The following is a 26,697-nucleotide window of genomic DNA, read 5'->3' as shown; positions in this document are numbered from 1 at the left end:
ATGTAAAACCAAATCTTGCAACAACAGTATAGTTGGCCTAAACTTTCTAAAACATAAAGCAGGAATGACCCTTTATTAACTAATTACTACTGGGAGGCAAGTATTATTCCTACTTCCCTTTGTACACAGCTGCTAGCAAACTAGTACAACCTAAAACATAGTTTCTTCAGCTACAGTTAGGATTACTGACAGTACTATGTTTTCCTGCCTTCTAGTGTTTAATTTGGATAGGGCAGATATTAACTGCTCCCTCCTAACAGTAAAGCAACTAAGAGGGCATACATTATATAGGAATTTAATACAAACACTCTATCAAAGCTTTTCCTTTTCTTTTTTTTCTACTTTTAAAGATATTATGCCATTCCAAGGGGTGACTAAGAACAACTACACTTTTAACTCCATATAACACTAAGATTTAGTTTATCTACAGCATTTCCAGAAAGAAAAAGAAAGTGATCTTGTATTAGAATGTCCTTGTTCTGGTAATTCAAGTACATTACTGTCATGCTTAACATTCTAGAGGTTAAGTGTGTACCTACTACTAAAACTAAGCTTGTGGGTTTGTTATTTTTGTTTAAAAAAAGAATAGAGAAAAAAAAAGACTAACATCTGCACTTTGGCTACAAAAATTCTTGCAGCACAACTATTAGAAATCAGTGTTGAAGAAAATAAGATTAAGCTTCATTTCTCACACTTCTGGTATGTATGAACTACCTTTACCAATTCAGGTTTTAACATACCTTGCTTTATTTTTCCAGGGATTTTTGTGGTGTTTTGTTTAATTTCTCTCCTCCCACCTTCCACTGCCCTGCCCTCTCATTTTAACTTAAATGCTGTACATGTGTTTGACTCACTCTTGCCAGATTATATACCCAGATAGGCAAGCCCACATAGAGAAAACTAAAGAGAATTCTAACTAACTGTAAAAGAAATTGCTAAAAAAGAAGCTAGATTGATACTTCCACCAATTTAACTTAAGTGTTCTGCTGATGACTAAGCTATCAAAGAATATACTTGAAATTCACTGTAGTCTTCATACGCATACGTATTTCTTAGGCTACTAATGAAGAGTGACGATTTCACTGCTTAAGTAACATTCTTGCTGCACTCTTGCAGAGTGGAATAAGAATCCAGGTTTATCACTATGTAAACCTGATTCCTGTGAACTAACATACAATCAGCATTTTGCACAACTGGTTATACTGTGACTGGATAACTACCCTTAATTACAATTCTTATATAAAGGCAACAGAGAAGTAGTGATCAGTAAAAAATGCTGCTCCAAGATTTCAGGTGCGCAGAGCTGTAAGTTTACTTCAGAATAAAACACAGACATAGGGGAGAATCAAAACTTTTAGAGTTGTACTTGACCATATATTTGGACAAAGCAGAATTACACTGCATATAACAAACAGTAAAATTTCTTAAAAGTTGTTACAAATATTTTACTTTCTACCTGTACGATCATTAACATAGTTTACTATATCATGATTTTTTCTAAAGGCTTAAAACAAAAACAATCTCTCTAAACTACTTTCCAACAGTAAAATTTAAGTAAAATGCTTACATTCATTTGACAACAAAAAAACATATTAAAAATGTTGTGTGGGTGGTGCAAGAGCTGCTCTTTCAGCTACAACTTTCTTCCAGGTTATTCCTGTGGAAAGAAAGAAAACAGTCTTGTTGTAAACTGTTAATAACCCAACTCCGGAATCTGCTAAAGTGATCCCGACATGCATCCAATTACTTGGCATACTGCAAGATGAACTGTCTAATCCGCAATTCACTGAATGATTTACCTTTTCCTCTTTGCGTCTGTCCTTTTCTTCATTATTCTCAATTGTTTCTTCTTCATCTTCCACAATCCCATCCCCTTGGTATTTGTCATGTGTCCACTTCGGACTGCTACCTGACTTTTTGAAGTTAAAACGCCCTCTGCCACGCTGGAAAGTACCACGGCCTCTTCCTCTTTTGGCCCAATAATCCACACCATCATCTCTGTCATCATGCTACAATAACACCAGACAAAGAGTAAGGTTAGACACCTCTTAAATGTACTCCTTAATGTTAGTACTCTATAAAATAATGTAACTGTTTAAAAGTTCTCTTCAGATCGTAATTATGAGGTATATTCTTAAAAGGCATGATGCTGTAACTAAAACCACAACAATAAAGTTGTTTTAAGAGCCCTTATTTGCTGTGGATCTACTCAAATGTTAGTAACAAATCACTTGTCTGTAACTTACACTCAGTCAGAATTAAAAATTACTAGTTTTGAGGGGAAAAATCGTTACTTTAAAAGAAGAAGCTCTAGGGAGTTCTTTATACTTCGTAAGAAGAGGTAACTGCAGGCAGTTTTCAGAAAACCTGCCTCACTTGCACAACGTAGGGCAAATTAAGTTTAAACTGTTTAAATCTAACATTAACAAACAATAGTTCAGTTTCTCTGGTTAATAAGCCTAAAGTTTGCTGTCTTGCTACCAAATAGAGCCTTACATAGTTCAGTAAGTTCTGACAATCATTTCACGCACTGCATGAAATCTACAGACCATTTTTTAATATAAAAAAAGTTTATATTTAGAATGGTGAGGTACTTTTACTTCAACATACTTTTTTTTTCACTTGTGATTTGGAAAGAAGTCTGAACTATTAAACACATATCACACCCATATAATGCAGTTTAATTACACAGAAGTAGTTGAAGGGTGACTTATTTAAAATATTTTTAGAAATTCAAGTTTAATAGCTACAATTGATTGTTCTAGTATAATGAATAGATTATCACATCTGTTTACAGATCAGAAAGTTTAGATATGTGTAGAAAGACAGAGAACTCCTTAGACAAACGGCCAAATTGGGACTGCATCATTTCTTAGTTACCTGTTAACATATCTGTAACAAGCTATAATGATATAGGAGAAGGTCCCATCTTCACTACTTATCATTTTCCAATGATGAAACAATATCCTTCAAAGTTTGCATTGTTACGGAAATAACTGGAGCAGAGGCCACACATTCATTGTGCTACACTACTTAGAATGGTTACATCAACGGTCCTCCTTTCATAATCCAGATGGGAAAAAGGCATCAAAACTGTGGTGATTTTCTTATGACTATCACGCTGCTCAGCTAAGAGCAGAAAACTGCTCATAACAGAGTCTGCCCATGTACATCCACAAGTACTGTCAGCTTTTTCTGATCTTCCACTTTTGCAGACTTCCAGACCAAACTAAGACAAGATCTCAAATGTCATACAGACGTAAATCCAGGAAAACACAGCACAAGTCTTTTTGGTTTCAAGTTTGGTTTTAACAAATCTTGTCTGAGCCTGCCTTATTCCCCACTCCCTGATGAAAGTTTTGGAGATAAATTCCATGTTAGGCCTCAGTTACTGCCAGCCTGCTGCAGAAAGATGAAAGATAAGTAGAACCAACCACTACAGCCACCCTGATACTCTCACAGTTACTGCAGTCCCTTATCCATACATGCATGCTACTTCTACACTTGTAGAAAGTTTGAAAAAACAAAAGCATGCATAAGACATCGAGTTCTCCACACCCACCAAGAAGTATTTCTTGCTTTTTGGGGTATATTCAGGATCCCATTCCTCTTCCTTCGGTCTCTTCTGAAAAGTAGTATTTGAGTTGCTGGGACCAGTATTTGTTCCAGCAAAGACTCCTCTGGCTCTTCCTCTGCCCCTAATTCGAAACTGATTAACCAAGATGTCATTTAATCCATTTATATAACACCACAAAGTAGAGTTCAAGTTCTCTATTACTGAAAATACTCTTTCTGTGCTTAATTACAGTATCTGCAAGTGGAAAACCATTTTTAAATTCACACTCTACCTTAAGGAATATATTCAAGCATTCATTTTGAAATAATGATTCTATTAAACTTAATTGAAACACATTTGAGTTCTTGGCATAAGTTCACCCACAACCAGTGAAAAGAAATTTGACTGCTAGTAAACCAATGTGTTGGAGCAAAAGGTCACAAGAAGCTTCTAAAGCTGTTCACAGACAAAAAAACAAGGGGAAAACTAGACTGAAACAGGGACAAAACTGTCAGGAGGAAAAGAAAGGTCATTTATGGAGTCAAGTGTATCAGTTATGAAAAGGTGATTCTAGAATACATACTAACAGTGCAATTTTCAAGGGAGTATATCCACTGTGTGTTACTCAAACATTTTTATCTAAGATTCAAAAAGTGTATCCTTAGGCCAAATTACATTTCAAATTAGTAAATTCTTTATTCAGAAAAAAATCATTGGTATGTACTGTGCAGAGTAGCAATGCCTGAAGTGAAAAAGAGTGTCTTAAAAATTCTTTATAATGAATTACTGGGGTTTTAAAATGTTAGGCTAGAAAGCCACACAGCAAAAAACCACCCTAAACTCAGAATACACTAAGTAGTAATGCATACAGTTATCTCAGCATGTGAATACTTAGCTTGTAGAAAACATTAAATGAGTTTATTCTTCATCCAAGGGGAGAAGAAAGGTTAGTTTGGGAAGATAAGACTGCTAAAAACTGCAGTTACTACAGAACACAATTTCCACAAATAACCTACTTAAAAACACAGAACTGCATCTTCGGAGTAATAGTACAAAAACATGACTGGAAACTAATTTGTTAAAAATACGCATGTTTCATAACATAGACCAAAAAATGTATATAATTAACTAACTCAAAAGATAAGTATTATGCATACTTAGTTCCACAAAACTCCGAAACTTCTGATGCAGAATTTATGCTGAACAGATTTAAAATTACTCTGAAATCAAACAGACTGAAAAACAATCTGTAGAAGACTCCTAAGACCGATCCAATACTCTTGGAGAGTCATTTGGAAAGCAATAGACTAACTGTATAAGGGAGGAAATACGACACACTTTTTTTATTTCCAACAGCTTTACAAAATTAGGGAACAACAAACAGTAACCTGGGGGAGGGGGCAGACAGAATTATGACAGGATTTAAAAAGAGGAAAAAAAAAGGTATCAGTGTTTCCTGGTATTCGGTCCTGTGATCAGATTCCCTTTAAGAAAAACATCTACACTTTTCCTCACCGTTTTATTAATGTTTCTCCCTACCAAATCATCTTTCAGGTAAAGAACTACAGGACATAAAATCTACTATGGTGTTATCTTCATGGGCTTGCTCATTACAAAGACCACCACAAAAAAAACCCCAAGAGTATATTTTCTCTATAAAACTCACTTTAAATAGAGCTGCTACACAGAATTCTTTCAGATATGGATACTAATGACATTGCCATTGAAAAATTCTACTTATTTCTGTGTTCATATTTCAAAACTACTCATGATGCTTATGTATGAGAAGCCTAGAATCCAACAGAATTGCATATCAGCTGGAGTTAGTGAAAAAAACATTGCTGATTTAACATTAGCTTGCTGGATAGGGGAGATTGCTACATTCTCCAAGGCTTCCTGTTAGGAGAAGGATTCACAACCAAAGCATTTTATTTACTCCAAAAGCAAAGCAGTATTCACTGGAATGCAGCCACTACTAGCCTGTATTTACAAACACATTCCTACGCTACCTGGTCTGTTATTTTTGATACCATCCAAGATGTATCACTAAAGTGGAGATCTGAGTCAGCAGGGCTGGCCTATTTAGATTGACCTGCTCAGACACTTTGTCCCAAAAGCCTGTGTGTGACCATGAACGTTGTTAGGGAACATTAACCTGCTATCACTGCGTAGACAGAACTGGCAGTCACTAGCAATTAAATGAGTAGAAGTCTTTTAACTTTCCAGTTCTCATCTACCTCAAGTGCATGTGAAGTAGCATCTCTTTCACAATAGATACAATCCGGTTTTATAAAGCAGGAAGGCTTCAACCAATAAGGACTTTTCTCCCACTAAATCTCTTTGAGCAGATGGAGTTTTGAGCTCCCTTTTGTTTAACTTCTGTTTTGTTTGTGCCATTATTTTATACGGCTAGAAATTGTGCTGATAGTCATATTTGATGCCTACACCATCCAGGGATTTATATACTTATGCCACATAGTTCCATAGCATAACTATATAAAAAAATAAGAAGAAAGGAGGAAATGATGCACGTTTAGTATTAGAAATTTACAACTTTGAATTTTCCTCTAGGTAGCTACGGTTTTTTAGATGGAAGATTCAAGCCTCAGGTGTTGGCACATGCCACATGCATTTCAGACACCCTTTTATGTAGTTCAAAATGTATTTTATGCATGACTAAACGTTTGTACCAAACAACGCATTTTACCATTATTTGATCTGAATTACAGGCTACATTAAGGAATTAATACTGAAGTATGAAATTACTCCTACTTATCATGTAAAACCGTTTTTCCCAGCCTACACAGAACTTGCACTATTTTATGTGTTTAGCTGTAGTTTGGAGGTCTGTTTTGCTGTGGTCTTAGGGGGTGAGTGTGTGGTGTCTATTTGTGGGTTGTTTTTTTTCTTTTGGTTTGGGGGTTGTATGGTGTTTTTAAGGGCTCCTTATCTTTTTCAAGGCCTTCTTGATTGATTCCTAGTTTTTCCTAATGCTTCGACATTTCCCAATTATATATCAATAACTACATTAACATGGAATCTGAAAGTTTAAGATCTTTCTGAAGACTATAGTGGTCAATATGCCACTTTCCAAATCACAATGCTTAAATACATTCTGGAGGTGAATCAATGAGCTTTCATGCCCAGTGGCTAGTCCAAAGCAAAGAAACAGAAAAATAACAAGTATACCATCTCCTCAATACAGCTGTTTCAAGTTTGACACTGATTTTTAATTATGTGCCATTCTCTATTTAACAAGTTGCAGGCATTACACAAAAAGGAGGGCAAAACCAAACCCAAAGTGAGAAGGAAAAACAAGCTGCAGGGAGCTAAGAGGTAACAGGACCCAAGATTTAAAATTTATAGAACACTAAATTTTCAGATCCTGTTAGGAAACAGCATTATTAGAGAAGAGCAAGGAATAATCAAGAAATGCTTTTCTCCAGCCTTATGCTAGGATCTCTAATGTCAGGCTAATGCATATTTACACATCATTTAACTGCTACTGGGGAGGGGTGGGGAAAAAAAAAAAAAGACTCAATATTTCAGGTTTGGTACCTCACATAAAGAACTCAAAAGTAAGTCTAGCCTAACATGAAACACTGCAACACTCCCTCGTTTTCTCTGTTACACTACCACCATTGGTGAAATGTTCATAATTTGGGGGAAGAACAGGAGAAAAACTTACAAAGGTGCCTCTTGGCCTGTTGACTCCTGCAAAACCAGAGTATTCCTTCTGTTCATGGTGGGTTTTGAACTCTTCATCTCTTTCTTTCTTGCAATCCTTTTCTTCTCGAGAACTGGATGAGGAAGAAGATGGGGAGGAAGATGGGGAGGACCGAGCACGGTCTTGGTCTCTTTTTTGTTTACTGAAAAATAAAAAAAAACACTATGTGCTATTTTAAACATACTAGATAGTCTGTAACATGCTATACTAAACCGAGTCTCTAGATTTTATGAAAAACTAACCCCCTTCTGGTTATAAAGTCACACATTACATATTTGAGATATTAAGGCGAAGTATATTTCCACTTTCCAGCCTCCTCTGACACATTTAAGTGCACTTAATGCTTATTATTGCTGGCAGTTGGAAAGCAGCAGTCTGCAAACTGTAAAATACAGCTTTTCTAGATTTTGATGTCATGAAGAGATTCTGTTACTTTTAAGATCTGCCTTTCTTCTGAGGCAGAAAAACAGAATTTAAAGGGAAAAAACCCTCAAGGTAAACTTTTACAGTAACTTGACACAGTTCAGTTTGCACACTGTTGAGAGGTATGGTATGGGCTTCCCTACACAGCCGGCTGTAGGGAAATTAGCCAGTGGAAGAAAATGTGGATACCAGAGTCAAAGTAAATGGGAAACAGGAAGCGTAAGTAAAAATTCACTTTATATACAATACAAAGCAGGGAAAAAACTCCTACAGCGAAACTTTTAGTAACCCCATAGTGGTATTAACTTGACCCAATTTACAAGATTTTAACATTCTATTCAAAGAAAGGTCATACCTGAAGTAATTCTTACCACTTCTACACAGTATCCACTGAGATATGCTAACTTTTTTTTTCTTAAAACAGCCCACTGGCTTTAGAGAAAAATTTAAAAATTCCCCTTCTCACCCATGTTAAAACCTAAGTATCAGTAAAATTCTCATACTCTGGGTGTTATGAGTTGAAAAAGTGCGGAATCAAGCATAACGAACCAAAGTTCTTACACAAACTGTTTATAGAAATGTACTGCATTGAAGTCCAACCTCCTGATGTAGCCTGGATAATAGGACAGATTAATTTGTCATTTTTTTTTTCAGTGTTAGCTTGCTATTCCAAAGTTTTTGTCCTCATCCACCATAAGCCGTGTAAAAGACAGATAATACATATTTGCTGTAAAACAAATAATTTTAATTGTTTAAAATTAAATGTTCCATTATACATTGAAAATTGAAAGCAATTAAGCTTACAATTACAAAAGACTAATTAGAAGCTAAAATCCTCTATAGGGACTTCAAATATTTACCTGTCGTCTTTGTAAGATTTGTAATCCTTGTAATCTTTTGGAGTTTTCTCCTGCTTTCTTGACCCACTGGATTCCCTGGAACCCTTTGAGTCTCCTCGCTCTTTACTTCGTTCTTTTCTACGTCGGTCAATGTCATGCCGAAGATCAGCAGAATCACACCTTAATTTTTTATCTCCCTGTAAACAAATATATATTTTGGAACGAAATATTGAAATAAAACATCAAGACAATCTCAGTGAAAAGGCAAGTTGTGCATCAATTGAAATAAAAAGATAGAATTTACCTATTTTTCAACAAACTTCAGCACACAAACTGACATTACCCTTTACATGCAATGGCTACATCTAAAAAAAAGAACAGCTGAGAATTTCATTTCAAACAAGCATTCCCACCAAGCCAATTGGTGTCTAGTTTTTGACAATACAGACCACAATACATGGTTTGGGGAGATAATTAAGTATTCATTTCTTCTGGTGAATTGTTTTCAAACAGAGCACAAGCACCTTTGCAGTTCAACCACACCACTCACTGACCATCTTGGTACTTCCCTCTGCCCCAAACCTACTCTTTGTCCTTGGGCAGCTTAGTGGTCAAGAAACATGCAAGAAGAAAGGAAGCATGGGAGAAGACTTGACTTTACATACCATGTTGTTAATATGACAAAATCATGCTACATAAATCAGCTTCTTAGTAACATGTTTTACTCAAAGGAAAAAAAATTCTAAATGCAAGTACTCCAGGTGTAATAAATACAAATTATTTTTATATTTTATACAGAAAACACAAAGATGAAGTTGAGATTTAAAGGGGGACTAAGTTTAGTAAGTTTAGAAGCACAGACAGGACATTTACTTAGAACCTACTTTTTGACTTTCTTCTTTAAAGACTCTCTCTTCACCTGCTAAACGGGTATGCTTCCTCAGGGTACTTGGAGAGATGTCAATCCTCCTAAATGTAAAATAAAAGCAGTGTCTTGCCATACCTGTACATGACTTTTAACAGCCTCAGACATTTCATTTCAACAGAAAACTGACAAACAAGGCATTTTTACAGCAGAATAAACTTTTTGCATTACTAAACCTCACCACCAGAATATAGAAGCAGACTAAAAATTAAAAATCATTGTTCTGTTCTGTGTGAACTATGCTAAAAACACAAATACAGAAAATAGGCAGACTGATGTTTCACATTTTAAGTAAAGCTTGAAAGACAGAAAAAAATGTTTAATGCTTCCTTTCAAAAGGATCAGTTATATGTAGCCAGCTGAAAGCCCACCCCCTCCAAGAAACCATCAGCACCTAAGATAGTTTGCTGTAAAGTCAAAAGTTCTTAACAAGAAAACTTGTAAAGTTGGATACTGTAGCCTCACATGCAACACAAATATAGTCCACTGCATCATAAAACCAGAGCACATGATCAAACACTACATCTGCATGCCTACCTTCTTACCTTTTAGATTCTCAGATTTTTCAAAAAACTGCTGTAAATTAACACACACAAAAACTAAAGTAGTATGAGATGGAACATTTCACACTGAAGAAGAAAGATGCATGTACAGGGCTTCTTTTCATCTTCAAGACATATGCCCCTCAATATTTGAGCACTGCATGTGAGAAAAGTAAATATATCCCAAATGAGATACAGAGGTAGAGAAGACATCTGTCACAAAACCACAGATGAAGCCAGACCTGACTCAGATGAGTTCTCTTTTACAGAAGGGTTTTTTTTTCTATTTTGTAATTATACAAATTACCTCATACAGATTAGAAAAGGTATTTTGGGTTCTCAAAAGAAATATCAGAAGACATTATCTGAAACACAAAGCATCTGCATATGCAGTTAGCATATACCTATGTATTTCTGGGCTCTTTTGTCGGGTGCAGTGTTCTTCAGTTGCTTTTTGATACGCAGTGAACCTCTCATTTAGGGTCATTCCAGCTGACTTGAAGTATTGCTCTGTTGGTTACAATAGGAAAAACACTGTTTCATTAGTTTAATTCAACTGACACATATTTTACTCCTGACAGAAAGGCAAGTAGCAGGCAAAACCCACAGTATTTTCAGTAAATTTATCAGGACAAGCAAATGTGGCGTTTTCCCTATTTTTACACACTCTGTAACCCAAACAAAATAACAGCACACAGCATCACTGCAAGTCTACTATGCCATGACTGTATCACATCTAATTCAAGCATCATTTACTGATTGGACTTGCTCATTTTCAATGACATTTTCCTCTAATAATAGAGAAAGAGCAATTTCTTAAGCAGTTATTTTATACTTTGCCCACAAGAGAAAGTGAAATTACTTTTGAGTCATGAATACTTGCAGCAAGTACATTTTACCATTCATCTCATCTATAACTTAAAATAAGAATTAGTGAAAACATTTAAGTAATGTACACTGCAATAACTACATGAATGACCTAGCAAGTCTGTTCTTAAAGGAATACAATTTCTTAATTGGAAGTTGTGATGATAAACAATACAATTAACACACCTATGCATAAATAAATTCATTTAAGCATCTGGCATCTTGGCAAACTTGACAACTTCTCTGACAAATTTTCTCCTTCCTTCAGAGACAGTTAAATCAGCCACAGCAAAACTCAGTTTTTAAACCAGCTCAACAAATGTGTTTAAATGTAATATAGAAATACATAAAGTCATGAGCTATGAAATGTTACATATGAAGCAAGCTATCTGCTTAACAGGTCAACATACATCTGTATCAACTTACCGCCCGGCATCCAGCATTTGTCTCATAACCAACCATTAAAACTTGAAACGGCCACTACAAGGGTAGTGCCTCAATCATAATTCCATCAAACACAGGAATTTGAGCTAGCAATTCTGTTTTTATGCCATTTTTGCCAGGAAGACAGAAGGTTCAACTTTGCCTGTTTGGCATCTGTATCTTTCAACAGCTATTTTACTTTTGTAACATGGATTTTGCCATTTCAAAACACATTCCAGGACCTAGTTACAATGAAAAAGAAAACATCACTGGGCATTTTCAGCTCTACATTAATAAAGAGCTGTTCAGACTGGTCGCATCACACCAATAATGAACATAACTTCAGTTTGTCAAAAAAGTTACAAAAATTCTGATCACAGACCACAGTAAATCTGAAACTTAGAGATGTTCTGCTTTCAAAAACAACCGTAACTGTACATATTCTAGTAACTTGACCAGACAGGCTGTTAAATTTATCAAATATTCAACATACAAAAATTTACAGAAAAAGTCTGTTCTGTGATCAACATGTGAGAGTTCCAGAAGTAGTATCTTCACCTACAGCTACATACGTACCATATAAGCAAAAATTTACAGAAGCTCTCACTGGATTGAGTCTTACATTTCTTTATATATCAATAAATAGATACATTCACAACAAATCATTATACACTAAACAGGTATCCCAATAATTCTTTTTATCTAATACATCATCATAGTCCATTATTGCTATTACTTTATAAGTAATTCAGTAAGAAGGAAATAATTTCCCTTAGTAATCTGAATTATGTCAACAAAACGAGATTTTTAACTGAATGTCAGCACATATTTCTAGCACGCAAATCTCAGCAATTTTAGAAGTTAACACATTGTAAAAACAATGCTTACAGACAGATTCATTGAATCTGGTACCTAATTAAGTATTTCCATATTTCTCCTTTACTAAGATGATACGGCAAAATTACTGTCACCAGCTTTATATTATCTCAGTTACATTTAACACAACAGCAAGAAAACAGTCCACTGAAATAAAGCAAATGCTATAGAAAAAAAGGCATTTAAAGAACACTCCAGACATCCCCAGGGGGTTTTAGGAACTATCTATTTTCCCATCAAAAAACTTTGAGAGGATTTACGACTTAAGTGAAATATATCTACTTTGATGGTTTAGGTTTGGATTTCAGTGGTTTTGGGGGAGGACTTTTATTGTGCTTGGTTTGTTAAGGGTATTTCTTGGTGTTTATATAAAACAGCTACTGTTGTTATACCAGAGAATAATTAGTATGTAACTCATTTAATGGAGGTTTATTTAGCCACTGCCAAATTTCTGTAAGTGAAATTCCTGAAAATATTGTCATATAGGAATAAAACATATTATCACCATGAACTTTACTACCATTTAATATATAATTTTTCTTAAATTTTACTGAGAAAAAAAAACCCTTCTATTAAGAATCTGGAAATGACCTCTAGGGTGCTCCAAAAGGAATGCCATTGTATTTACAGTCAAAAGAGATCTGTCAACCCACACTGCAACATTTAATATAAAATTTTATGTTAGAGTCATTAAAAAAAATAAGAAAAATTGATTGGTGTAGTATGTTTAAACTACACTGCAGAAATTCAAACTTTCTATGCTACCTAGGCTCAAAATTTTATCCAGAAACATAGAATACCTGCTATTATACTCTATACCGCTCATGGGTTTTTTGTCCTAGTTTCTGTGCCTATTATTTTTCTAATTATTTTCATGCATACCTCAACAGGAAGAAAGTCTGGGTAAATGAACATTCAAAGAGGCCTGAAATCTCCCTTACTAGAAGCAGCAAATAGGCTTAAATGAACTTGTCAGATTTGTACGTAGCCAGTACAATAAATTAAATACATACCTTTGACATGGTGAACCAAGGACACAATGTGCTGAATAAATGACTCTGATGTGCTTTTGCTGGCCTGTGGCAACTTAATGTGGTCAAAGATGGATCGGAACTCTTGCTCCTTCTTGACGGAATGGACAAGTGTGCTAGCAAGCAGCCTGTCTTTAGTCAAGGAAGCAGGTCTAAAATGCATCAACAACAAAAGAGACACACAAAGAAAGCACTAGTTTAAATAAATACAAGCAACACTGCAGGCAGTTGGAGAACCACACTGTAAAGCGGAATAATTTACCTATTGGAATCATCAAGAGGTACTGGTGCCATTTTGAGTTTAACTTCAGGACGATGGGAGTCACTGGCTATCATTTTGATCCTAAGTGGGCTCTCCTCTCTGAAGGTGGATTTTTCTCTCGCATCCAGATTCTTGTGTAGAGGAGGACTGTAATCAAAGAGTTCTTTGAGCTTTTCAGACTTTACCTGCTCAGGTGACTGAGTTTCTTTCTTCATCATTAGTCTCTCAGAACTCTTGTCTTCTTCCTTGTGCTTATCTTTTGTTGCACTAGGCCTTTCCACTACATAGCCAGTCTCTTTAAGCTTATAACTTTTCTCATCTCTAAATCCATCGCTCTCTCTATTGCCCTTGATTGACATTTTAGATTTGTATTTGGTTCCTTCCTCCTCAGCATTCCGGTGAGATGCAGTAGGAAAATTTTTACCCTGATCTGCCAGGACAGACTTTCTGAACTGTCTGTAATCCTCTGTCTCCTCTGTGTCCTCCCCTTCAGAGTCATTAAACTTTTCCTTCCCAGTCTCTTTATCAACGAAAAAATCTAAAGTTTCCTGTTCCTCCCATTCCCTTTCTCCCTCTGTCCTCCCTTTTTCTGATCCTCTCTCCTTCTGGGCCTCCTTCTCCCTGGTATTACCCCTATCAAGCAGGTATACTCTAGACTCTTCATCTGTGTACCTGTGGATAGCAAAGAAGAGACTGGTAACTCTGGATTGCATTCATTCCAGTTCACTTGCATTCCTCTTTCGTGTCAATCCCACACCAAGAAGAAGATGAAAATACATTCCTCCAAGCAATTAATTTCAGCATGCAATGCTTGGCACACCATTAACACTGTATCCACTGTCATTTATGCACTAATGGAGGCATGTGAAGAATATAATGCCTATCTGTAGAATGACTAGAAATTTACTTGCTTGTTTTCTTAATCAGTACCCAGTTTCACATTCTCTTACACTAGTAATTTTTTCCATCAAATTCACATAAAGTTTGAAAATTCAGACCACAATTAATTTTTGCACTTCTTTTACTGAAAGAGTTGAAGTAGTACCATAAAAAAAGTGAATTATTTTCAAGATCCTGCACATTACTAAGGTAATTCCACAATCTGGCACAGGCTTAGTGCATTCACTATATTGTGTACAAGCAGGGAACCCTTAGAAGGCAGCTCTCCTAAACACAGAAACACACCAATTATTATTTCAGCCACTGCCTGATCTGTATGCTATGTTCACACAGGTTCTAATACATTCACCAACACATCTAATCCAAGAGAACTTGTATTTTTGATCTCCTAAGCAGTAATTCTTTTACATAATAAATCACTGACTAGACAAATTGATTTAAAAGCCTACAGTCAAGCGTATATAGCATAGTCACAACTCTTCTCACTAATCTGTTTTTAAAGAAATACACTGGAGCACCAGTCACATTAGAAAGGAACAGCCTAATGCCAGTAAGATTTTTACAACTTTCAAAAATTACTATGTCAAACTTTTTAAAGAACAAATTGAAGAATTTTACATTCCCTGGAAAACATACACTGAACTTCCTTCTCACCAACAGCATTTATATTCCAAGAATACCAAGACCTACCCTCTTTGACAAGTAATGCAATTCAAGACATCAGTTGTCATACTGCACCACACAATTAGCAACTGATGCTGTTTATGTCAACATAAAGAAATTATTGCACAAGATCGGCATTTTTAGACTTCCAGAATATCTGCATTTGAAACTACATGAAGCATTAAAATTTTGAAATACCTGAACAGAGTTCACTATCAAGCCAGCAAGTCTATATGCACTATTTCAATTAAGATTTTTCTTAACAGTAAAAAATTGAGTACAAGAAAATAAACCATAAAGGAAAAGCAGAAACCAATTCTTCCTCAAGGATACATGTCCCTATCTCTAACAGCCAACAGTCAAGACCTTGAAGCATCTTAGCAGGAAAAGGTATATGTATTTTTCAAGTTCAATTCCAACCAGACTAGTATTACTAGAGTTCCATAATGCATTTTCCAAGGTACAGTGATGATCTTGACAAAACTCTTGAACAGATTAGAATTTTTAAGAGGCAACAGTAGGCTTATAAGTTGGTCCTTACCTTTTCATAAACTTTCCACCTTTTGCAGTTTCCTGTTCACTGCCCTCAGGATAAAATGACCGCACTCGAGCCTCCTCACGGGGGGCACTCTGTGATGGGATTGTCTTTGCAGGGCTTCTCCTCGAAGGGATATGATGCAATGGGCTATTCTGAGAAGGACTATAGCGGCTAGAACCATTTCCAAGAGAACCAGAGCCAGATCTCTCAGGACTATGCTGAATGGAATGGGAATGCTGAGGTGTATCCTTTGCTGAGTGGGCTGTGCTAAGCAGAGGGGCATCAGAGCAAGATGAACTCTGACTAGGTGGGGTGGCAATAGAAGGACTATGGGGTGACCTTGGACTGTTATCGTACGCTGAAAGGCCAGGCCAAATGTCGCCAGAAGCTGCTGATGATTTGTTAAAATCGTCAAGAGACTCTGATGGGTCATGTTCAAATGTATCTTTCTGTTCATCTTGTGATTTATTTTTCAAGGGACTGTCTTGCAAAGGAGCCCCTTCAGTTTTCTTTGCCTGCTTTTCCAGAGACGCACGTCTTTTGGAAGAGACAGGTGATTTGCTGTATGGGGATGAAGAACGTGATGAAGAGGACCTTGGGGACCTGGAAGATCTGTAAGATCGACGAGACCTGCTCCGGGACCTCTGGGAAGACACAGACCTTCGTTTTGGACTTCTGGAACGTGAGCGGCCACGCCTAGGGCTTCTGGAGTGTCTTCGGTTCCAGACAGGCCTATAACCTCCACGATGGTATCTACCACCTCCTCCTTGATAATACCCTCTACCTCTTCCTCTGTAACCATAAGGACGTCTCATTCCTCTATTATTTCTGTAATCTCTGCGATAATCTCTAGAATAAACACGATCTCTGCTCCGAGATCGGGAATACGTCCTTGACCGAGACCTAGAACTAAAATTAAAAAGCAAGCATTAACATTTGACAACTGAAAAATTTGGAAAAAAAAAAAAAAAAAAAGGAAAAGAAAAAGAAAAAAAAGTTCCATAACATGAAATGCAGTCAGAATGGTAAAGCATGCAGACTCCTGGTCTTAAAGTAACTTCTACAATCTCTATTTATTATTTCTGTAATATATTAGTTATAACAAACACATCTATACTGCTAAGGACTATGAAACTTAGCATCAGGTGATTAAGACACTATCAGTCTCAGTGGCCTCCCCTGCCATTTTAGTAAAGATTATCACCACTCTGGAGCATGGCGTTCAGTTTCTCAGCCACCACCACAGTTCACAGCCTGGAACAAGGACTGACATGACCCCCAGTTTAATATGCCAGCCTGTGGACAGCAGCAGCTGAGGCAGTAAACATTCAACTGACCCACTTATTTTATTGGAGATGGTGATGTCCACTAGTAAGATGAGGAAAATGCTGGAGGCAACTGAGAAGGCAAGATACAGCAAAGCTTATCTACTGAAGCCTTAAGTTACTTCAGATATGAAAAGGTTAATGAGAACTACAGAACAAATTACAGGGAAAGAGACTGGATGAAAAAAACATAATGAAAAGGGGAAGGGAAGAAACAAAAGGGCCAGAAATCATGAAGAACCATTAGCATTCTGACGTTTTCTTGAGATACAGGAAAAGGGAAAAAAAATTTAAATAAAGTGACAGAAATTACACTCAAAGTGGTTTACCTACTACCTAAAATGAAATAAGATCCCAGGCTCACTTCTGCCATAGCATCATGCAAGTGAAAAACATTTTCCAGACAAAAACTAACATACCAAATCACTTTTTCATGCAGTAAGACGTCAACTTACCTGTATCTCTTTTTTCTTGAATGTGATCTGGATCTTGACCTAGAGCTGGACTGAGATCTGGACTTTGATCTTGAAGAATGTGATCTAGAATTAGATCGACCCATTTTTGCCAGTAGATCTATTCCTTCCCAAAAGGAAAAGCAATGAGAGGAGGGGGAAAAAATGGAAGCAACTATTTAGAGTCCATGTAAATGAATTAATGAACAAAATTTGCATATACTAAAATGACACTATTAGAAAGTAGAATAGCATTTGCTAAACAAAAAGAGCTTTGGAGACAATATAAGTACATTTATTAGTAAATTAAAAGCTCAACCACATTTTAAAGAATTTAACATTGCTGCAGTGTACACAATTTCTCTGAAAAGATGAAGTGTAAAAGGTTTTTTCCAGATTCAAATGCACACGGATCCTGTAGGAGAGGAAGCAGCAGAAAATGAACCATTTCTGCAAATCAAGGGAAGAATAATGTAACTCTGGACATCTTAATATAGTGTAACAAAATTCTAGCTATTGTGTAGTTTGTAGTTCCCTTGCATTTCCAATGCACTGTTCCTTCTCCGGAAGGACTTTACAGTCCTCTATAATGCACCTTTTACATGAGCAAAGAAAAGCCCTGAAGTATTTGGCCCAGCAGTTGTTAGTTTGACCCATAGGTACTACTTCTCTTAACCACATGTACTAAAGCTACTCACTCTGATCCGAATTTTCATTGCTCAAGATGCCCATCCTGCATCTTTTTAGATTAACTTTGCTTTTGAGTCTACATGTAAAATGCATGGCCAACTTAAAGATTTTAACAATTAGTTAAACAATATGGCTTGCAACAAGATTCAACATGCTTCAGCACAAATTAAACTAAAAAAACTACAACTGATTATAAATCAATGAGAACTAAAAGAAAGTAATTAATAATAAACTATCATTTCTTCTTATGTACAGTCATAATAGATATTTAGAATTAGTGCTAACCATAAAAAAATACACACCTTTTCCTTTTCTTTTCGGATCAGTGGCTAAAAATCCCCAATTTAATTAATAAAAACTTTGACCCATTACCATTTTCTTTTGAAATTGCCCAGCTTTAAAAAAAAAAAAAAAAAAAAGTGTCACATTAGACAACCTGAATACAAACTATGAACAAGCAACTACACATTTTCAGGCCTCCGAATGCTCAATAATCATTGTTTAATAATAATTAAAACAGAAATGGAAAAAAACAAACATTTACCTTTTGTATTGCAAACAGGCTTTAAGGCCTAAAATTACTATATCAAAAATAAAAGCTCAACACAACAAGCACTTCCTGTCACAAGGTACCTTATATAATATTTCTCGTTACCTGGGTGGTATTTCAATTATGTAAAGACAAAAACAACATTAGAGTTTAATTTAAAGCTAACAAAATTACAGAGAATTTAGACACATCTAAGAGAACCTGAAAGAGAAAAGCAGACCAACTTTTCCCCATCAACTGGTTCCTCCTGCCCCATATGACTTTCTCCACAAGAGTTTGCATGGCCTCAGAGATGTAACCTCATCTGAAGCTAACCCAGAAAAAAATGAACCTAAACTAGCCTTCCATGTAACCCAGAAAAAACTATTTACCTTGGCAAAGAAGAATTATGTTGAACGCTCTTTTTTACTGGCTCTTTCCACTAAAAAGCAAATTTGCAGAACCCATACTTAAAAGGTATTTTCTAATTCATTGAGTTCAATTAAACTAACAGAAAATGTAATCTTGTAATCTCTTAGGATCAATACTTATAGGCAACATAAATTTAGACCTGTAAAACTGTTTAAGACATACCCATTTTCCAAGAGTGACAGAAAACAAAACCCGGTGGGGCTTTTTTCTGTTACAAGTAATTATCAAACCAAACATCAGATGTACAATGTCTATAATAGAATACAATCTCAGTTTTAAATTATTTGCATTCTACGTATGACAAGTACAGTTGATCTTTACAAGACAGTTTTATATACTGCAGCTTCTTATTGCAAGCATGAATTTTAGGAAAGCGAAAGAAGATTGAATTTTCAATAGCTGAGTTCAATCAGAACATTCAAAGAAGAATTAAGCTAAACTTACCTCCAACTGTTAGTTGGTGTCAATGAAGCAGTTATTTCAAAACTCTCTATTTGTGCTTTCAGCAATACTGATCCCTATAGAACAAAAAGTGAGACTGTCAAAGACATGAACATTCGCTAAAAGGCAGCACCCTTTTGCTTAAATGGGTTCGAACATTAATCTGTTTATCATGAAAAGACAACACGTAAGAAATAGCAAATTTACTCTTGGACTCCATGATGGTGCACACTAAGACTGGAGCAGCTCAAGAGCCAGCCACTGCCAAGTGGCAAATCCTACTCCCCTTCCACACATGACCACTCCTCATCAGCCCTGGTAACAGGGCTGTGTAACACATTATCCTCACCTTCACAACAGCCCTGACAGCCTTCAGGTCCTCCAGTGACCAGCTCTTGATACCTAGAAACCACTTTCATATAACGAGGTTATCAAAGTGGTTTAATGAAGGGCCAAACTGAGCTGGATTATGGAGCAAATAACAGCATGTAGCCAGAAAGAGAGAGGCAAAAAGGACAGTGGCAAACTGCTAGACCAGTCTGAGCTCTAGCACACAGCTTTGCACTTCACTAGAGCCATCTTACTGGGAAAAAAAAATTGGGATGAGAACTTAGGCCAACAGTGAAAGCTTTATCTTAAGGTTTCTCTTGCAATAGTTACAGAAGCCTTACTCTATTATAACTTCTTGTTTAAAATGCATACATATATGATTTCACCTAAAGAGCCAACATCTTCAAAAACCAGCTCTTTTACAGTTATGCAGAAAGGAAGCATAACTGTAATAAAAAAAACCAGTCTCAAATGTTTGAATTTTTCACTGGCCCCAGTTTTTAATTACCTCCAAGCCTTAAGACAATGTACATTTGTAGTCTAACTCAACACTAAGCACCTTTTTCAATTCCACTCAAGCAACAAAACAGGAATTTTATCCCAGTTCACTACAGACATGCTGGATCTCCAGAAATTCTGCAGCTCAACAATTCAATTAATTAAATCCAAAGGCGTAAGACACTGACTGCTCCTAAAGGACACTTTCACACTTGTCCATAGGTGTTCTCTTCATCTAAAAGAGGAAATGTAGCATTTGTGTTCATAAACACTGCTTTCAAAAGTCCACTTACCATTCACTAGTAGTGACCAAGATATTTCCAATTTCTACAAAATATATGCTTTATTAAGATTAAGTTTTTACTTCTCATCATCAGCAAGCATGAGTCTCCGAAGGAGCACAGTAGTGTATCGGACCATTTCAGATTTTGTCTAGACAAAAGGCGAGATGGTATTAGCCAGTAAAGGGTAACGAAGGCATTCAAAAGTCTAGTACAGAAAAAGCAATACAAACTTCAAGTTCAGGCCAAGATTTTAAATGAATACTTAATAATCTATATTTCTGACTTAAACTTGTGTTATCTGAAATCAAAAATCCTAATTTAGACAAGTCTTTAGATCCTGGGGATATAGAACAAGATAGTTACTTCACTTTTAAAAACTCTAAGCAGAAGACAAGATCTTAAATTACCATAACTCAAACACTGGTAGTCAGTTCTGCAGTCTCAGAAATCCTTTCTAGCAATCAGCAAAGGTGAAAAATAGGCACACTTCTTTGTTTTTAAACGAGACACTGGCTATACCATATCCAACCCTGGCAGCTAAAACACATCTGCTACCCTTTTCCCATTTAATTCTTTTTAAGAAGAGTATGGATATAATGATTTTTTTAAAAAAAGTACTTTGAATAGAAAGCCGTAACTACCGAATAAAAACCATTTAACTATTTGCAGCTTTTGTCTCCATTTAATTGTAACAGGTAAAACAAACCCTGACACACAAGACCCACTTATCCAAACAACACTCGTACTTAGGAACAAGTGAAAGATCACATAGCTAGGATTTTTTTGGTCTGTGTAAATATTCTTACAATATACAAGAATTTACAATTTTATTAACCTTCATCAAATCTCACTTAGGAAAGAACTGTGGTAGTAACAGGAATACTTAGGAAAACAGCCGTCTGTAACAGTAACCTCCTGCATGCTGCACACTTCCACAGAAAAAGTACACGTTCCTCAGAGCATCACACCTACAACATCCTGGTTCACAGCAGCAAATGAAATCACTCACAGCCTCTTCCTGCTCATGGCCAGTCTGGAGTGGCTACACCAGGTCAAGTAAGGGCACAAGGAGTAACGAGCAATGAAAAAGAGCTCTACACACCGTTTGTCGCTGTCTCAGAGGACAACCACACTGGGCCAAGGGTGGGCATCAACAATGTGACACAAGGTGTCATCAACAGCACCCAGCATTTTTAAGAAAGGACCACGACTGCTAGGAGCATGGTCTGTGCCTGAAATGCCAAGGCTCTAATCCACACACTTCCTTTCCACTCAAGCTTCTTTTTCCCTTGCTTTCCACCCTAAATACTTGAAAGGAAATGCCTGGCTCTCAACTATTTCACTGCCATGTTAAAAAATCTGGATTTCACAAATGAAGCTGCTGCAGCTCCACAGAATAAGGTGGCTCTGCTAGTTTAAAGAAACAGTCCCATCTCTCCTATCCTGTGTTTCCTCACATTCCTGATGATCTCCCTTATGCCAGTCTATGTATTTCTGCACCCACATACTGGATCGCTTTCAATAAATTTTTTTTATATGGTTCATTACACAGCCCACAAACACTTGGGACAACACAGGGAAACTGAAATAGCAGCCAGGCAGGACTGCTTCTTTTGGCAGCACCACAAACTCAAAGCTTCCCTGAAACCAGCTTGGCATAGCCTTCAGAAGCAACAAACTTGGTGGTATTTAAGCTTTTTAACAGTACTTGCAATCAGCTTTAAAAAAAAAAAAAACAAACAAAACACCAAACAACCAGAAACCAAACAAAAAAACCCAAACAAAACCCCACCAAAATAAACACACAAAGTCAAAATAACTAAAACCAAACACACCCAAACAACCAAGACTTAATACAGAAACCACGACTGTTTCTGGAAATTGGCTAGTCCACCACCTGTCAATTACTGAATCACATTCAGAAAAGTTTCTTAACCAAAAATACAACAGGATCTTTGTCTTCAATCAATCTTGGCCAGCAAGTGTGACCATCAAGCAAAAACAAGATACACAACAGAATCAGGCTTATCCCACCACATGCAACACAGTAAGGAGGAAGTGACACAGTTAGCATTTGCTAGGTTTAATAAAAAAAATGAAAAGGACAAGGAAAATGGTATCTAGCTCCTTTTATATATTACTTTTAGGAGTCTTCACTACACTGCTGATGTTGGAGTTTTATCAAGAGTACACAGACTGTACATACAACACATCTCTTAAGCCATTTTACACATTATATATCACATGTAAGCTTAAGACATTTTAGGACATTTATACCCACTTACACTAGCAAAATACTGCTTCCTCTTAGCTCCATTATTTTAGCTACCCTTCATTTACAGCTATTTAGTAGTTTGTATTTCTCTTGCTTAAACATTACTTGAGAGCTGTCAGGTAGATTTAAATCAAAATCTTGTTTAAGTAATTCACAAGCTGTTGCCAAAATGTGTTTTCATTCAGAGATTCAAGCTTCAAAAGATGCGACGATTATACAACCATGACAACACAAAAGGGGATAGGACAGTCTGCAAAGAATTCCACAGAATTTGTAATAGTTTCTCATAATACACCCACTGAAATAAAGAAAGTCAGTCTTAATGAGACAGAACTGTAAGCCATCTATTCAATGCTTGCACATCTGCTGTGCTTTCTTACCCACTCTCTACCTCCCCCCTCCTCTTTTTTTTTTAATGTCCACAACTGTAGCAGTGGCACATCACACCTAAGAATAGAATGCATTTCTTAGTCACTTAAATCCATCCTAATTGGATCACCAATGATTTGGATTCCTACAAATACTAAGATTCCACGGCAAATTTGCCCAAACTATCTTGTTATGTACCAGTAAGAGGTGGGAAGCATTATTTCCCCCATTTCGTATGCTGGAAATATAATGGAAACAGTAAAACATACAAAGGCACTTTCCCCCCCCAATTCATTAATTTCTATATAGAAAATAACACAAAATATCTGTAAATTAAGTCAAAAACCAGCATCCTAGTAACAGCAAAATCACCTCTGCAAAACCATCATATGATTGTTAGCTGTCTTTTATGTAATACTATTGGCAAACAAAACCATGTTTCTCCCCTAACTGAAAAACAAAGAAACCGAAGTGTCTAAGAAATGTGTGCATACGCAAAAAGGAATTAGCTGCTTTTGGACACATACTGTTTTGGACCGTCTTTGTTATTTCTGTGCGTGTGTTTTACACACTGTGTTTTCATACGCCCTTACACGGTGGTTTCCACAATCTCTGCGATGAACTACACGAATTGCTGCTGCAGAAAAGGCAATCTTCCCGCCCTCATTTGTTCCAGACTGACACTCTCAGAGGTGCTTGGTGGGCTGCAGCAGTGATCCATAAGAAAACTGCTCCGGACAAAAGCTGCCTTTTCAGGCACATCACCTCCCAGATCCCATTTACCACAAAGCTGCACAATGCCAGTGCCAGCACAACGAACAAGCCAGCAACGCACTTTTTCAGAATACCTTTGGGAGAAACTCTCACACAAACAGAGCACTTTCTTCAGTAGCTTCCTTCACCTACCTCCACCACCTATAAACAAACCCCAAATGTTCTCTGGCATTCCACAAACCCTACAGCATTATCTCTCCTTGACAACCAGCCTGAATATAAACCATCCAAATATCTGCACCCTAGCTCCAAACAGCTCCCTGCTGATTTTTTCTAGATTCCTGCGATTGCATCAAGTTTTCTGCCTCCTCAATGCAAACAGGCCCCTCTCCATGGTACGTGCTCCTACCTCCTGCCCCCAGGATTCTGTCAGCCACAGCCTTCACCTGAGAAGTTGCTCCCCACGGTTGAGCCTACTAAAGCCTTGCTCAAGAGAGGCACTCGCGCTCCAAGCACCGATGTATCTAACGCACCAAACCTCGTCTGGCCATTCAGCACGGCCTGCCACTCAGCATCCAAAGCGACCAGTGGGAGGACGAAATTCCTACTCTCCCTGCCACAGGCTGCATGCTTGGAGCACACCTCAGTGCCAGAGCCTCTACCCCGTTCTCATTTGCCCCACTTTTGTCCAAAACAACGTGATTATCAAAGAGGAGGGCGAGGAGGAGGGAGGAGAAAGACAACAGCTAGACAGCATTTTCCTGCAACTCCACGCTGTTTAACCAATCCCTCCCACACCAAGAACAACTATTCTAAGTGGTATTTTTATACATTTGCATTGCTTAAGCAGTGACTACTTGCAGCGTCAGGTGCACCTTTGTTCTGCATGCCCTCACGTCTTTCTGTAGTAAAATTTAACTGCTCCTTTGAGGACAAAACTTTGATCTCCGAGATAAAAAAGTGATAAGCTGTACTGACTTCGTAAAGGATCAACGTGACACACAAAACAAGAATCTGATTTTCATAGAATTAAAGACGAAAAGTAGGGGGTTTACAAAGCAAAGGAGAAATAACGGGAACGATCCTGCAATGGTTGCATAGTACAGTATGATCAACACTGGGAACACAATAGACCCTTTCAGCAAAGGGCATAAAACCCACTGCGGCCCCTCATGGGGTTTTGTGGGCATCTGCAATCCGGGCAGGAAAGGCGCAGGGAGGCGTGGGGTACTTCAGGCACAAGCGCCTGAACCACAGCCATACTCGAAGGGAAGTTCCTCCAACGACCGTAAAGGCTGATCCAATACCGGGAAGCATCCTTTCTCTCCGGCACCGTCTCCCTCTTCAGTGTCACACCCACAGGGATAACGGGGAAATTTAACATTCCCGTAACCAGCGTCGTACAGCCACATCCCCTGGGGCCTTCCTGCCTCCCTCAGGCCGCACACCCGGGGCGGAGGCCCAACAGGGCCGGCGGGCCGCCCATTCCCCACACCCCCCCCCCCCCACCCTTATCCCGCCAGGTTTCCGGGAGCCGCAGAACAGCTACAAGGCAACTCCGCTGCCGCCTCCCACTGCCCCTTCCCCTTCTACCTTCGCTTCCCGGGGCGCCGTCCAGGCGCAGGGAGGAACGACACCGGCTCGGTCCGGCTCCCACGGGAAGCGGTGCCCACCTCAGGGCGGTGGCGGCGACCGCCCGTTCCCGTCCCGTTCCCGTCGGCTGGCGCGGGATAATCGGGATAATGGCTGCGGACCGCCGAGGTCACGCGGCGGGGGAAGGCGGGACAGCACGGCGCGCGAGCACCGCGCGGTCGGGGGGGCGGGGCGGGGCCGGACTGCTCCCCCCTCAGACTCCCCCCGCCATCTTCCCCCCAACCCGGGGCCACCGCCCCGCCAAACCTCCACGCAGCCCCTTCACCTCCGCCCTTCCCTCACCTGGCAGGCGGAACTCCCGGCGGCCCCGCTCTCTTAGGGCAACCGGGCGGCCATTTTCCGTCTCACCGAAGGAAGAGACGAGAAGCCCGCGGGGAAAAGCAAAAACCACCGGGGGGAGGGGGGGCGGGAGAGGCGAGGGGCTGCTGCCTCCGAAGCGTCACTTCCGTTGTGGGCGGGGAAGCGCCAGCCCCGCGCTCAACGCCTGAGCGCCATCTTGGTTTCGGGTAGCCGTCCGCAAGCAAGATGGCGTGTGCCGGCCGCCCGCCCCCGCTGAGCTGTGTGTGCCCCACGCCCGGGAGCTTCACGTCTCGCCCGCCGTGGCCCCGGCTCCCCCCCGCACCACCGCGGCTAAAAGCTGCCGCCTTGTATCCTCTCGTTCCCCGAAGAGATGCGAGGCGCAGGGCCCCTCCGGCCGTTGCCTGGTTACCTGTGGGGCGGGGTGCGCATCCATGCACAGGAGTCGCTTGGAAGGAGCTGTGTGCGTAGCGCGGCGCAGCCCAGGCAGCGGCTCGGCATCCAGCGGCATTGGCAGCCGGTGCTCCGCGCACCGGCAGGGAGATGGCGGTGCCGCGGCGCTTTACTGCAGCACCTTTTGCAGCAGGCGGGCGGCCGTCGCTTGGTTGCGGTACAGCAGCGCCACGTTCGGGGAAAGCGCGCCCGAGAGGTCTCTGTACCACCAAAAAGGTGCAGCCGAGGGCTGCGAGTGAGCAGCCACTGACTGATGCACGAAGAGGTGTGTCTAGGCTAGCCAAGTCCTAAAATTCACAAAATCACAGAGTATTCTGAGTTGGAAGGGAGCCATATCGAGTCCAACTCTTAGCCGTGCACAGGACAGCCCCAAGAGTCACACC

General features: G+C 38.8%; 1 protein-coding gene across 20 annotated transcripts; it reads right to left on the bottom strand.

The window, feature by feature from the left end:
• Positions 1–1,287: 1,287 nt before the first annotated feature.
• Positions 1,288–26,422, bottom strand: BCLAF1 (BCL2 associated transcription factor 1). Of its 20 annotated transcripts, none has more exons than XM_042016234.1 (15): positions 25,505–25,690; positions 20,563–20,701; positions 19,445–19,518; positions 18,342–18,434; positions 17,353–17,470; positions 15,576–16,481; positions 13,472–14,143; positions 13,192–13,361; positions 10,417–10,522; positions 9,430–9,514; positions 8,567–8,742; positions 7,245–7,425; positions 3,563–3,709; positions 1,800–2,009; positions 1,288–1,657 (listed from the first exon to the last, which is right to left on the bottom strand). In XM_042016234.1, the coding sequence occupies exons 5-15, from the start codon at positions 17,454–17,456 to the stop codon at positions 1,652–1,654; spliced, it is 2,763 nt and encodes a 920-aa protein (XP_041872168.1). In that variant the 5' UTR covers positions 17,457–17,470; positions 18,342–18,434; positions 19,445–19,518; positions 20,563–20,701; positions 25,505–25,690; the 3' UTR covers positions 1,288–1,651. The 20 variants fall into 20 exon arrangements, 19 of the variants coding, with proteins under 19 accessions (XP_041872168.1, XP_041872165.1, XP_041872171.1 ...); XM_042016231.1 differs by having other exon boundaries at positions 17,353–17,476; positions 25,505–25,689; XM_042016237.1 differs by lacking the exons at positions 20,563–20,701; positions 25,505–25,690 and adding an exon at positions 26,274–26,422 and having other exon boundaries at positions 17,353–17,476.
• Between the last annotated feature and the right edge of the window lie 275 nt (positions 26,423–26,697).

The sequence above is a fragment of the Corvus kubaryi genome, unplaced genomic scaffold, assembly GCF_017639235.1.
Source record: "Corvus kubaryi isolate FWS band 111438036 unplaced genomic scaffold, C.kubaryi_AGA036_p1.0 split3-73, whole genome shotgun sequence".
Classification (NCBI taxonomy): Eukaryota; Metazoa; Chordata; class Aves; order Passeriformes; family Corvidae; genus Corvus; species Corvus kubaryi.
The sequence above is the reverse complement of the archived record's forward strand: the minus strand, read 5'-3'. Positions and strand labels throughout refer to the sequence as shown.

What these genes read in the sequence shown, in the direction of transcription:
- BCLAF1 (XM_042016237.1), bottom strand. Translation starts at nt 17,456, where the DNA reads ATGGGTCGATCTAATTCTAGATCACATTCTTCAAGATCAAAGTCCAGA. An exon ending in TCAAGAAAAAAGAGATACAG is followed by an intron (nt 16,482 to 17,352) that starts GTAAGTTGACGT and finishes TTTTAATTTTAG; the next exon opens with TTCTAGGTCTCGGTCAAGGA. An exon ending in AAGAGCCCAGAAATACATAG is followed by an intron (nt 9,515 to 10,416) that starts GTATATGCTAAC and finishes TTTTACATTTAG; the next exon opens with GAGGATTGACATCTCTCCAA.